We start from the raw sequence: 14,846 nt of genomic DNA on the forward strand, positions 1-14,846 counted from the left end.
TCCCGCCACTGCACTCCAGCCTGGGCGACAGAGCGAGACTCCGTCTCAAAAAAAGAAAATTTTGCCGGGTGTGATAGCTGGCGCCTGTAATCCCAGCTTCTCGGGAGGCTGAGGCAGGAGAATGGCTTCAACCCGGGAGGCAGAGGTTGCAGTGAGCCGAGATGGCACCATTTGTACTCCAGCCTGGGCGACAAGAGTAAAACTCCATCTCAAAAAGAAAATTATTCAGCCAAAACAATTGAAAGCAGGTATTCAAGTAAATACTTGCAAATGAATATTCATAGCAGCACTATTCACAATAGCCAAACAGTGAAAACAACACAAATTTCTTTTCTTTTTTTTTTTTTGAGATGGAGTTTCGCTCTTGTTGCCCAAGCCGGAGTTCAATGACGTGATCTCTGCTCACTGCTGCCTCCACCTCCAGGGTTCAAGTGATTCTCCTGCCTCAGCCTCCTGAGTAGTTGGGATTACACGCATGCACAACCACACCTGGCTAATTTAGTGTTTTTAGTAGAGTTGGGGTTTCTCTATGTTGGTCAGGCTGGTCTCGAACTCCCAACCTCAGGTAATCCACCAGCGTTGGCCTCCCAAAAGCCTGGGATTACAGGCGTGAGCCACTGTACCCAGCCCCAAATTTCTATTAGGAGATGAAATTATAAACTAAATGTGGTATTTCCATATAATGGAATACTATTCAGTCATAAAAAGGAAGAAGTACTGATACATGCTACAACATGGATGAACCTCAAAAACATTATGCTAACTTAAAGAAGCCAATACAAGGCTGGGCACAGTGGCTCACGCCTGTAATCCCAGCACTTTGGGAGGCCAAGGCAGGCGGATCGCCTGAGGTCAGGGGTTCAAGACCAGCCTGGCCAACATGGTGAAACCCCATCTCTACTAAAAATACAAAAATTAGCTGGGTGTGGTGGCAGGCACCTGTAATCCCAGCTACTCGGGAGGCTGAGGCAGGAGAATTGCCTGAACCCAGGAGGTGGAGGTTGCAGTGAGCCGAGATTGCGCCACTGTGCTCTGACCTGGGCAACAGAGCAAGACTGTCTCAAAAAAAAAAAAAAAAAAAAACCCAACACAAAATGTTGCATATTGTATGATTCCATTTATATGAAATACATTCAGGATAGCTAATACCGTACACAGAAAGCAGATGAGTGATTGCCAGGGGCTGTGAGCAGGAAAGAAAGAAGAGTGACTGCTTCATAGGTATGGGATCTCCTTTGGTGGTGATAAAGATATTTGGAACTAGATAGAGATGCTGAATACACAATATTGTGAATGTACTAAATGCCACTGAATTTTACACTTTACAATGGTTTTACATTATGGAAATTTCACCTCATACAAAAAATTATTTGGGGGTTAGAAAAATCTCCTAGAAGGCAAAGGTGTTCTTTCTATGTCAATGTTTTACTGAAAATACTTAAGCTTGGATCCTGGCACTTCCTTATTCTCTCTTTTCCTTACCTGTTGGTATGGAGTTTGAGCTGAGAATTTATAGGCATCAGAATCTGCTCTGGTTGGCACTCTGGATAGAAGAGTTGGAGTTTTTCAAACACCTATAATGAGAAAATAATGCATTCCTCATATTTGGCAAAGACAAATTATGACTTTTACTTACATATGGACTTCAGTATAATCCCCAAGAGATTAACATGCAAATAAATGACAACTACAAATCAACAGTCTGCCTAACTTCTAATTAGTCTAAAATCATCCACAATACTCCTCTTCAAAATGAACCAGGCACTCAAAACATAACTAGGTATTCTAGAAGATATAACCTAATGTTAGCCGTTTCTGACTCTGAGGGACTGAGCATGTAGCAAAGTTTACACTTACCACATCTTCCATATTACTTAGATATTAGGTATAAAATTACTTTGAAATTTCTAATTCTAGCTCTTGTAAAATGACATGAAGTTTGAGAAAAAGAACCTATAATATTCAATTAGCATGAAACACCATCCAGGTCTTCCACCTTCTAGTAAAGTACTCTTTCCTCTACTCCACATTGAATCAGAGAACCAAAGCCAAAATAAAGGAAAAAATAAAAAAGTCAAAGAAAACAAAGTCTCAAAATCAGAGGCAGTGAAACTTACTCGACCCATATAAGTGATAACTTGTTTTCTGAATTCTAAAAACAACAGAAACATTTAGCTTTTAGCCTGAGAGTATCTGTAGAAACTATTCATAATCTTACACCTTATGAAAAGTTAGAATTATGTTTTATCCTAACTGTGAATATATTTAAATGGACTTATATCAGCTGGACACAGTGGCTCATGACTGTAATCCCAGCACTTTGGGAGGCCGAGGAGGGCAGATTATCTGAGGTCAGGAGTTCGAGACCAGCCTGGTCAACATAATGAAACCCTGTCTCTACTAAAAATACAAAAATTAGCCAGGCATGGTGGCATGTGCCTGTAATCTCAGGTACTCAGGAGGCTGAGGCAGGAGAATCACTTGTACCTGGGAGGCAGAGGTTGCAGTGAGTCGAGATCATGCCACTGCACTCCAGCCTGGGCAACAGAGTAAAACTCTCTCTCTAAATAAATAAATAAATAAAAATTTTAAATGGACTTATAATATCTATGTCAGGTGGAGTGGATCAGAAATGAATCCTTCTGTAATTACTGTGGTGTTCATATCCTGTGTTCCTGGTATGGGGAGTTGAAGGGAGTGTGTGTGCTACAGTTCTTTTCTTTTTTTTCCAGACTGCTCACCTGCAAGTACTAATAGTTTCTGATGTCAATAGTATATAAAAGCAGGCGGGCATGGTGGCTCACGCCTATAATTCCAGCACTTTGGGAGGCCAAGGCAGGTGGATCACTTGAGGTTAGGAGTCTGAGACCAGCCTGGACAACGTGGCGAAACCCCATCTCTACTAAAAATACAAAAATTAGCCAGGCATGGTGGCGGGCGCCTGTAATCCCAGCTACTTGGGAGGCTGAGGCAGGGAGAATTACCTGAACTCTGCAGTGAGTGGAGATTGTGCCACTGCACTCCAGCCTGGGCGACAGAGTGAGACTCTGTCTCAAAAACAAAAAACAGGCCGGGCATGGTGGCTCATGCCTGTAATCCCAGCACTTTGGGAGGCTGAGGCGGGCGGATCATGAGGTCAGGAGCTCGAGACCATCCTGGCTAACATGGTGAAACCCCATCTCTACTAAAAATACAAAAATTAGCTGGGCGTGGTGGCAGGCGCCTGTAGTCCCAGCTACTTGGGACGCTGAGGCAGGAGAATGGTGTGAACCCAGGAAGAGGAGCTTGTAGGGAGCCGAGATTGTGCCACTGCACTCCAGCCTGGGCGACAGAGCGAGACTCCATCTCAAAAAAAACACCAAAAACCAAAAAACAAAAACAACAAAAAACAGGCCAGCCGCGGTGGCTCACGCCTGTAATCCCAACACTTTGGGAGGCTGAGGCAGGCAGATCACTTGAGGTCGGGAGTTTGAGACCAGGTTGACCAACATGGAGAAAGCCCGTTTCTACTAAAATTACAAAATTAGCTGGGCTTGGTGGCACATGCTACTCAGGAGGCTGAGGCAGGAGAATCGCTTGAACCTGGGAGGCGGAGTTTACAGTGAGCCGAGATCGTGCCATTGCACTCCAGCCTGGGCAACAAGAGCGAAACTCTGTCTCAAAACAAAACAAAAACAAAAACAAAAACTATATACAAGCAATCAGCAGGAATGATAAAGATCTAGGAAGTACAAACCTGTTCCCGGAATCGTTCTAACAATTATCTGTCTCTATCCAAAATAAGCTCTTCGTTGATGGTAAGATAATATAACTTTCTTATCCTTAATATACGAAAAAAAGATTTAGATTTGGAAGCTTACCAGGATCTGTACTTCATCAGAGAGTTCCAACAAATTCCCCTCAAACTGCCCAGAGGAACTGTTCATGCAGTGAACAGTGACCTTGATACTGGTCCGGCCTGCTGCTTTTGTGTGGACAACCATGGCAAAGTTATGCTCTACTGGGAGCTGTAGAAAAACCTAGACGGCGAAGGGATAGATTAAGAAATATTCATGAATAAACATGATGTCTTCCTTTTATTTTTTTTTTAACTTTTTTAATATTAAACTTCTTTTAATTAAAAATAAAAAGTCAGGGAAGGGTAGGAGGGGGTGAGGGATAGAAGACTACAAATAGGGTGCAGTGTATACTGCTCGGGTGATGGGTGCACCAAAATCTCACAAATCACCACTAAAGGGCTTACTCATGTAACCAAATACCACCTGTACCCCAATAACTTATGGAAAAATTAAAATTAAAAATAAAATTTAAAAGTCGCTCAGGCTGGAGTGCAGTGGAACAATCTCAGCTCACTGCAGCCTCGACCTCCCGGGCTCTGGTGATCTTCCCACCTCAGCCTCCCTAGTAGCTGGGACTACAGGGGCATACCACCACACTCAGCTAATTTTTGTATTTTTTGTAGACATGGGGTTTCGCCATGTTGCTTAGGCTGGTCTCGAACTCCTGGCCTCAAGTGATCTGCCCACCTCAGCCTCCCAAAGTGCTGGGATTACAATTAATTTTTTGTTTTTATTTTTAATTTTTGTGGCTACATAGTAAGCATACATATTTATAGGGTACATGAGATACTTTGATACAGGCATAGAACTTGTAATAATCACATCAGGGTAAGTGGGGTATCCATCACCTCAAGCATACTTTAAGTTGAAACCTTTTTTGTTTTTTTTTGAGACAGGGTCTTGCTCTGTTGCCAAGACTGGAGTGCAGTGGTGAAATCATAGCTTCCTGTGGCCTCAACCTCCTGGGTTCAAGCAATCCTCCCACCTCAGTCTCTCAAGTAGCAGGGACCACAGGCATGTGTCCCCATGTGTCAATTAGCCCAGCTAATTAAAAAAAAATTTTTTTTTTCTAAAAACAGGGTCTCCCTATGTTGCCCAGGCTGGTCTCAAACTCTTGGGCTCAAGTGATCCTCCTGCCTCAGCCTCCTAAAGTGTTGCAATTACAGGTGTGAGCCGCTGTGTCCAGCTGCATTTATCCTTTCTGTGTTACAGACACGATTATACTCTTTTAGTTATTTTATTTTATTTTGAGATGGAGTCTTGCTCTGTTGCCCAGTTTGGAGTGCAATGACATGATTTCAGCTCACTGCAACCTCCGCCTCCCGGGTTCAAGCAATTCTCCCTGTCTCAGTCTCCCAAATAGCTGGAATTACAGATGCCTGCCAACATGCCCGACTAATTTTTGTATTTTTAGTAGAGACAGGGTTTCACCATGTTGGCTAGGCTGGTCTCAAACTCCTGACCTCAGATGATCCACCCGCCTCGGCCTCCCAAAGTGCTGGAATTACAGGCGTGAGCCCCTGCACCTGGCCTCGTTATTTAAAAATATACGATAAGTTATTGTTGACTGTACTCACCCTGTTGTGCTATCAGATACTAGATCTTATTCATTTAATCTAACTATATTTTTGTACTCATTAAGCATCCCCACTTCCCTCCCACCCACCCACTATGCTTTCCAGCCTCCAGTAACCATCATTCTACTCTGTCTCCATGAGTTCAATTGTTTTCATCTTTAGCTCCCACAAATAAGTGAGAACATGCAAAGTTTGTCTATCTATACCTGGCTTATTTCACTTAACATAGTGTCTCCAATTCCATCATCCATGTTGTTGCACATGACAGGATCTCATTTTTTTTTTTTTTTTTTTTTGAGACAGGGTCTTGTTCTGTTGCCCAGGTTGAGTACAGTGGCACAATCATGGCTCATTGCCGCCTCAATCTCCAGGGCTCAAGTGCTTCTTCTGCCTCAGCCTCTCAAGTAGCTGGGACTACAGGCATGCACCACTGTGCCTGGCTAAATTTTTTAAAATTTATTTTTTTGTAGAGATCGAGTCTCACTATGTTGCCTAGGTTGGCCTCAAACTCCTGGGCTCAAGTGGTCCTCCCACCTTGGCCTTCCAAAGTGCTGAGATTACAGGTGTGAGTTATGGTGCCCAGCCATCTCATTCCTTTTTTATGGCTAAGTTGTACTCCATTGTGTATATACACCTCATTTTCTTTATCCAATCATCTATTGATGGACACTTAGGTTGCTTCCAAATCTTGGCCATTGTGAATAGTGCTGCAGTAAATATGAGAGAGCAGATATCTCCTTGATATAATGATTTCCTGTCTTTTGGGTATATGTCTAAGAGTGGGATTGTTGGGATCATATGGTAGTTTGGTAGTTCTATATTTAGTTTTTTGAAAACCTCCAAACTATGCTCCATAGTGACTGTACTAATTCACATTCCCATCAACAGTATATGAGGATTCCCTTTTCTCTACATCCTTGCCAGGATTCATTGTTGCCCCTCTTTCAGATATAAGCCATTTTAACTGAGGTGAGATGATATCTTATTGTAGTTTTGATTTGCATTTCTCTGATGATCAATGATGTTGAGCACCTTTTCATATACCTGTTTGCCATTGGTATGTCTTTTTTTTTTTTGGTGGGGGACACAGTCTCGCTCTGTCACCCAGGCTGGAGTGCCGTGGTGTGATCTTGGCTCACCGCAACCTCTGCCTCCTGGGTCCAGACAATTCTCCTGCCTCAGCCTCCCCCAGTAGCTGGGACTACAGAAGCATGCCACCAAACCCAGCTAATTTTTGTATTTTTCACAGAGATGGGATTTTGCCATGTTGGCCAGGCTGGTCTTAAACTCCTAACCTGCCTAACCTGTGATCCACCTGCCTCGGCCTCCCACAGTGCTGGGATTACAGGCGTGAGTCACCGCATCTGGCCTGTATGTCTTCTTTTAAGAACTATCTAAGGCTGGGCCTTAGATCCCATTTGTCAATTTTTGCTTTGGTTGCCTGTGTTTGTGGAGTATTACTCAAGAAATCTTTGCCCACTCCAATGTTCTGGAGAGTTTCCTCAATGTTTTCTTGTAATATTTTCATACGTTGAGTCTCAGATTTAAGTCTTTAATACATTTTGATTTGATTTTTGCATATGGTGAGAGATAGGGATGTAGTTTCATTCTTCTGCATATGGATATCCAGTTTTCCCAGCACCACTGATTGAAGAGACTGTTTTTTCCCCAATGTATATTCCTGGCACCTTTGTTAAAAGTGAGTTTCCTGCAGGTGTATGAATTTGTTTCTGGGTTCTCTATTCTGTTACATTGGTCTATATGTTTGTTTTTATGCCAGTGCCATGCTGTTTTGATTACTATAGCTCTGTCATATAATTTGAAGTCAGGTAATGTGAGTCTTCCAGTTTTATTCTTTTTGCTGAGGATGGCTTTGACTATTCTGGGTCTTTTGTGGTTCCATATAAATTTTAGAATTATTTTTTCTATTTCTGTGAAGAATGTTACTGATATTTTGATAGGGACTGCATTGAATCTGTAGATTACACTGGGTAGTATGGGTATTTTAACAATATTGATTCTTCCAATCCATGAACATGGGATATCTTTCCATTTTTTTGTGTGTCTTCATTTATTTTCTTTCTTTATTTTTTTGAGATGGTATCTAGCTCTGTTCCCCCATGCTGGAGTTCAATGGCATGATCTCAGCTCGCTGCAACCTCCGCCTCCTGGGTTCAAGCGATTCTCATGCCTGGCCATGAATAATCTTTTTAATGTGGTGTTAAATTCAGTTTGCTAGTATTTTTGATGAGGGTTTTTGCATCAATGTTCATTACAGATATTAGCCTTTAGTTTTCTTTTTTTGATAGGTCTTTGCCTGTTCTTGTTATCGGGGTAATACTGGCTTCATATAATGAGTTTAGTTGTATTCTCTCCTCCTCTATTTTTCAGAATAGTTTGAGTAGGATTGGTATTAGTTCTTCTTTAAATGTTTGGTAAAATACAGCAGTGAGACCATTAGGTCCTGGGCTTTGTTTTGGTGGGAGACTTTTTTATTTTTATTTTATTTTTTATTTTTGAGACGGAGTCTCACTCTGTCACCCAGGCTGGAGTGCAGTGGCATGATCTCGGCTCACTGCAACCTCTGCCTCCTGGTTCAAGTGATTCTCCTGCTTCAGCCTCCTAAGTAGCTGGAATTAGAGGCGCCCACCATCATGCTCAGCTAATTTTTGTATTTTTAGTAGAGATGAGGTTTCACCATGCTGGCCAGGCTGGTCTGGAACTCCTGACCTCAAGTGATCCACCCACCTTGGCCTCCCAAAGTGCTGGGATTACAGGAGTGAGCCACTGTGCCCAGCCTGCCTTGCTGGCAGACTTTTCATCATGGCATTGATCTGATTACTTGTTATTGGTCTGTTAAGGTTTTGGATTTCTTCATGGTTAAATCTTGGTAGAGTGTATGTATCTAGGAATTTATCCATTTCTTCTAGGTTTTCCAATTTATTGGCTCATAGTAGCCTTAATGATCCTTTGAATTTCTGTGGTATTGGCTGTCATGTCTCTTTCTTTCTTTTCTTTTCTTTTTTTTTGAGACAGAATCTTGTTCTGTTGCCCAGGCTGGAGTGCAGTGGCCTGATCTTGGTTCACTGCAACCTCCGCCTCCCAGGTTTAAGCAATTCTCCTGCCTCAGCCTCCTGAGTAGCTAGGATTACAGGTGTGCACCACCATGCCTGGCTAATTTTTGCATTTTTAGTAGAGATGGGGTTTCACCATGTTGGTCAGGCTGGTCTCGAACTCCTGACCTTGCGATCTACCCACCTCAGCCTCCCAAAGTGCCGGGATTACAGGCGTGAGCCACCACACCCAGCCAATGTCTCTTTTTCCACCTCTGATTTTATTTATTTTGGTCCTCTTTTTCTTAGTCTGTCTAAAGGTTTGTCAATTTTATCTTTTCAAAAAACTGACTTTTTGTTTTGTTGATCTTTTGTATTCTTTTTCATTTCAATTTCATTTATCTGTTCTGATCCTTATTATTTCTTTTCCTCTACTAATTCTGGGTTTGGTTTGCTCTTGCTTTTCTAGTTCTTCAAGATGCTTCATTAGGCTTTTTTTATTTCAATTTTTTCTACTTTTTTTTGTTTGTTTGTTTTTGAGACAGAGTTTCACTCTTGAGGCCCAGGCTGGAGTGCAATGGTGCAATCTTGGCTCACTGCAACCTCCACCTCCTGGGTTCAAGCGATTCTCCTGCTTCAGCCTCCCGAGTAGCTGGGATTACCTGCCACCACGCCCAGCTAATTTTTTGCATTTTTAGTGGAGATGGGGTTTCACCATGTTGGCCACACTGGTCTCGAACCCCTGACCTCAAGTGATCTGCCCACCTGGGCCTCCCAAAGTGCTGGGATTACAGGTGTGAGCCACTGCGCCCAGCCTTTACTATTTTTTTGATGTAGGCACTCATTGCTTTAACTTTTTTCTTTTCTTTTTTTTTTTTTTGAGATGGAGTCTCACTCTGTTACCCAGGCTGGAGTGCAGTGGCGTGATCTTGGCTCATTGCAACCTCTGCCCTCCGAGTTCAAGCAATTCTCCCACCTCAGCCTCCCAAGTAGCTGGGCTTACAGGTGCCTGCCACCGCGCCTGGCTAATTTTTTGTATTTTTAGTAGAGACGGGGTTTCACCACCGGCTGGTCTTGAACTCCTGACCTCATGATCCACTGGCCTCGGCCTCTCAAGGTGCTGGGATTACAGGCCTGAGCCACTGCGCCCAGCCTATACACTTTTTGTTAGTACTGGTTTCACTGTATCTCATGGGTATTGTTGTGTTTCCATTTTCACTTGTTTCAAGAAATTTAAATTCTTAATTTATTCATTGACCCACTGGTCATTCAGGAACATATTGTTTAATTTCCCTGTGTTTGTATAGTTTCCAAAATTACTCTTGTTACTAATTTCTAGTTTTATTCCATTGTGGTCAGAAAAAATACTTGATATAATTTCAGTGTTTTTAATTAATTTAAAAATGTATTTATTTAATGTATAGGACAGTTGGAACATAGGGGGGGTGTGTGTGTGTGTGTGTGTGTGTGTATATATATATATATTTTTTTTTAGACAGAGTCTCGCTCTGTTGCCCAGGCTGGAGTGCAGTGGCAACATATCAGCTCACTGCAAGCTCCACCTCCCGGGTTCACGTCATTCTCCTGCCTCAGCCTCCCAAGTAGCTGGGACTACAGGTGCCCACCACCGTGCCTGGCTAATTTTTTATATTTTTAGTAGAGAGGGGTTTCACCGTGTTAGCCAGGATGGTCTCGATCTCCTGACCTCGTGATCCGTCCATCTTGGCCTCCCAAAGTGCTGGGATTATAGGCATGAGCCACCGTGCCCAGCCTATAAATATATATTTTTTATTTTTTTGAGATGGAGTTTCACTCTTGTTGCCCAGGCTGGAGTACAATGGCGCGATCTTGGCTCACTGCAACCTCTGCCTCCTGGGTTCAAGCAAGTCTCCTGCCTCAGCCTCCTGAGTAGCTGGGATTACAGGCGCCCACCACCATGCCCAACTAATTTTTGTATTTTTAGTAGGGATGAGGTTTTACCACGTTGGCCAGGCTGGTCTCAAACTCCTGACCTCAAGTGATCCGCCCTCCTTGGCCTCCCAAAGTGCTGGGATTACAGGCATGAGCCACCGCGCCCAGCCAGAACATATATATTTTTAAGAGACAGGGTTTTGCTTTGTTGCTCAGACTGGGGTGCAGGGGTGCCATTACAGCTCACTGCTGGCTTGAATTTTTTGGACTTTTTTTTTCTTTTGAGACAGGTGTCACTCTGTCACCTAGGCTAGAGTGCAGTGGTGCAATCTCGGCTCACTACAACAACCTCTGCCTCCTGGGGTCAAGCCATCCTCCCGCCTCAGCCTCCTCAGTAACCTGGACTATAGGCGCACACCACCACACCCAGCTAATTTTTGTACCTTTTGAAGAAATGGAGTTTTTCCGTGTTGCCCAGGCTGGTCTCAAACTACTGAGCTCAAACAATCTGCCCACCCTGGCCTCCCAAAGGGCTGGGAATTACAAGCAAGAGCCACAATGACTGGCCTTTTTTTTTTTTTTTTTGAGAGGGAGTCTCGCGCTATTGCCCAGGCTGGAGACAAGTGGCCGGATCTCAGCTCACTGCAAGCTCCGCCTCCCGGGTTTGCGCCTTTCTCCTGCCTCAGCCTCCCGAGTAGCTGAGACTACAGGCGCTCGCCACCTCGCCCGGCTATTTTTTTGTATTTTTTAGTAGAGACAGGGTTTCACTGTGTTAGCCAGGATGGTCTCGATCTCCTGACCTCGTGATCCGCCTGTCTCGGCCTCCCAAAGTGCTGGGATTACAGGCTTGAGCTACTGCGCCCAGCCTTTTTTTTCAATTTTTAAAAACTTGTTTTCTGGCCTATCATATTGTCTGTTCTTGAGAATGAGCCATGTGCTGAGGAGATGGATGTGTATTTTGCAGCTGTTGAATGAAAAGTTCTGTAAATATCTATTAGATCCATTTGGTCTATAGTGCAGAGTAAGTCTGATGTTTCTTTGTTGATTTTCTGTCTGGATGACCTGTCCAATGCTGAAAGTGGGTTATTGAAGTCTCCAGTTAATGTTGTGGGGTCTGCCTCTCCCTTAAGCTCTAATATTATTTGCTTTATATATCTGGGTACTCCAGTATTGGGTGCATATATATTTATAATTGTTATGTCCTCTTGCTGAATTGACCCCTTTATCATTATATAATGACCTTCATCTCTTTCTATAGTTTTGTCTTGAAATCTATTTTGTCTAATGTAAGTATAACCATTCCTGCTCTTTTTTGGTGTCCATTAACATGAAATACCTTTTTCCATCTCTTTATTTTCAGTCTACGTGTGTCTTTATAGGTGAAGTGTGTTTCTTGTAGGCAACAGATTGTTGAATCTTTTTATTTTAATCCTTTCAGCCACTCTATGTCTTTTATTTTATCTTATTTTATTTTTTGAGATGGAGTCTCGCTCCTTGTCCAGGCTGGAGTGCAGTGGTGTGATCTCAACTCACTGCAGCCTCCACCTCCCAGGTTCAAGTGATTTCCAGCTAATTTTTGTATTTTTAGTGGAGACAGGGTTTCACCATGTTGGCCAGGCTGGTCTCGAACTCCTGACCTCAAGTGATCCACCCAACTCAGCCTTCCCAAAGTGCTGGGATTACAAGCATGAGCCAACACGCCCAGCCACTCTATATCTTTTAAATTGGAGTGTTTAGTCCGTTTACATGCGATGTTATTATTGATAAATAAGAACTTCTCCTGCCATTTTGTTATTTGTTTTCTAGTTGTTTTGTGGTCTTCTCTTCCTTCTTTACTTCCTTCTTATTTTCTTTTTTGTGAAGGTGATTTTCTCCAGTGGTATGTTTTAATTCTTGCATTTTATTTTGTTTATCTGTTACAGGTTTATTTTATTTTACCTTTCGAGACAGGGTCTTGCTATGTTGCCTAGGTTGGATTGCAGTGGTGTAATTTGGGCTTACTGCGACTTCTGCCTCGCAGGCTCAAGAGATTCTCCCACTTCAGCGTCCTGAGTAGCTGGGACTAGAAGTGCACACCACCACGCCCAATTTTTGTATTTTTGTAGAGACAGGGTTTTTTCTTTTTTTTCTTTTTGAGATGGAGTTTTGTTTTTGTTGCCCAGGCTGGAGTGCAATAGCACAATTTCAGCTCACTGCAACCTCTGCCTCCTGGGTTCAAGCGATTCTTCTGCCTCAGCCTCCTAAGTAGCTGGGATTACAGGAATGCACCACCATGCCTAACTAAATTTTGTATTTTTTTTTTTTTTTTTTTTTGAGACGGAGTCTTGCTCTGTCCCCCTGGCTGGAGTGCAGTGGCGCGATCTCGGCTCACTGCAAGCTCCGCCTCCCGGGTTCCTGCCATTCTCCTGCCTCAGCCTCCCAAGTAGCTGGGACTACAGGCACCTGCCACCGTGCCCGGCTAATTTTTTGTATTTTTAGTAGAGACGGGGTTTCACCATGGTCTCAATCTCCTGACCTTGTGATCTGCCCGCCTCGGCCTCCCAAAGTGCTGGGATTACAGGCGTGAGCCACCGCGCCTGGCCAAATTTTGTATTTTTTTAGTAGAGACGGGGTTTCACCATGTTGGCCAGGCTGGTCTCGAACTCCTGACCTCAGGTGACCTGCCCACCTTGGCCTCCCAAAGTACTGGGATTACAGGCGTGAGCCACCATGCCCAGCAGAGACAGGGTTCTTTCATGTTGCCTAGGCTGGTCTTGAACTCCTGAGCTCAAGCAATCCACCTGCCTCAACCTCCCAAAGTGCTGGGATTATAGGTGTGAACCACCGTGCCTGGCCTGTTGTAGGTTTTTTTGATTTGAGGTTACCATAATGCTTGCAAATAACATCTTATAACCTGTTACTTTAAACTGATGACACTTAACACTGGTTGCATAAACACACAAACTAACAAATGGGAAAGAGAAAACTGATAAAAACTCTGCACTTTATCTCTCCTGTTTCTTAACTTTTTGTCAGTTCTATTATATCTTATTATATTCTCTTTGTCTTGAAAAGTTGTAGTTATTTTTAGTAGGTTCATCTTTTAGTCTTTCTACTCAAGATAGGAGTAGTTTATACACCACAATTACAGTGTTACAATATTCTGTGGTTTTATGTGTACTTAATATTACCAGCGACTTTTGTACCTTCAGATGATTTCTTATTGCTCATTAATGTCCTTTACTTTCAGATTGTAGCATTCCCACTAGCATTTCTTGTAGAACAGGTCTGCTCTTGATGAAATCCCTCAGCTTTTGTTTTTCTGGGAAACTTTTTTTTTTTAGATGGAGTCTCGCCCTGTTGCCCAGGCTGGAGTGCAATAGCGTGATCTCGGCTCACTGCAACAGCATGATCTCGGCTCACTGCAACCTCCACCTCCCGGGTTCAAGCGATTCTCCTGCCTCAGCCTCCTGATTAGCTGGGATTACAGGTGCCTGCCACCACGCCCAGCTAATTTTTGTAGTTTTCGTAGAAATGGGGTTTCACTATGTTGGCCAGGCTGGTCTCGAACTCCTGACCCCAGATGATCCACCCGCCTCGGCCTCCCAAAGTGCTGGGATTACAGGCGTGAGCCACCGTGCCTAGCCTGGAAACTCTTTATTTCACCTTTGAAGGATAACTGCATTGGATATACTATTATAGGATAAAAGTTTTTTTCCTTCAGCACTTTAAATATGTCATGCCACTCTCTCCTGGCCTATCAGATTCCCACTGAGAAGTTCTCTGCCAGACATATTGGAGCTTCTTTGTATATTGTTTCTTTTCCCTTCTGCTTTAGGATCCTTTCTTTATACTTGACCTTTGGGAGTTTGATTAGGTCTTGAGGTAGCCTTACTTGGATTAAATCTGCTTGGTGTTCTACAACCTTCTTATATTGGAATATTGATATCTTTCTCTAGGTTTGGGAAGTTCTCTGTTATTATCCCTTTGAATAAACTTTCTACTCTGATTTCTGTCCGTCTACCTTTTTAAAAATATAGAACACTTCATGAATTTGCAGGTCATCCTTGTGCAAGGGACATGCTAATCTTTTCTGTATCATTCCAATTTTAGTAGATATGCTGCCAAAGTGAGCACTACTATTTTTTTTTAGAAATGGGATCTTGCTCTATCACTCAGGCTCAAGTGCAGTGGTACAGTCATAGGTCACTGCAGCCTGGAATTCCTAGTCTCAAATGATCCTCCTGCCTCAGCTTCCCAAGTAGCTGGAACAACAGGCACGTGTCACGATGCCTGGGTAATCTTTCCTTGTTTGTTGTAACAACAAGGAAAATGTATGTTGGAAATAGCTTTCTAGAAGAACTAGAGGAGCTGGGGGTGGTGGTACACCCCTGTAATCTCAGATGCTTGTGATGCTGAGGCAGGAGGATCACTTGAGCCTGGAAGTTTGAGATCATCCTGGGCAGTATAAGAAGACCTTGTGTCAA

The 14,846-nt window shown here is 43.1% G+C and overlaps 1 protein-coding gene and 1 non-coding gene across 4 annotated transcripts in view; both read right to left on the reverse strand.

Moving 5' to 3' along the window:
• NUP210L (nucleoporin 210 like) overlaps window positions 1-14,846 on the reverse strand; it is a 171,301-nt gene that overhangs the window by 33,903 nt on the left and 122,552 nt on the right. For all 3 annotated transcript variants that reach the window (XM_031653098.1, XM_031653096.1, XM_031653099.1), the window contains 2 exons: window positions 3,861-4,019; window positions 1,483-1,574 (listed from right to left, as the gene is read on the reverse strand). In XM_031653098.1, the coding sequence (XP_031508958.1) occupies window positions 1,483-1,574; window positions 3,861-4,019 (251 nt within the window). The remainder of the gene's footprint in view (window positions 1-1,482; window positions 1,575-3,860; window positions 4,020-14,846) is intronic.
• Window positions 14,390-14,496, reverse strand: LOC116271948. Its single transcript, XR_004180683.1, has one exon. It is a non-coding gene; the product is annotated as a U6 spliceosomal RNA (small nuclear RNA).

Source organism: Papio anubis, chromosome 1 (assembly GCF_008728515.1).
Source record: "Papio anubis isolate 15944 chromosome 1, Panubis1.0, whole genome shotgun sequence".
NCBI classification, from domain to species: Eukaryota; Metazoa; Chordata; class Mammalia; order Primates; family Cercopithecidae; genus Papio; species Papio anubis.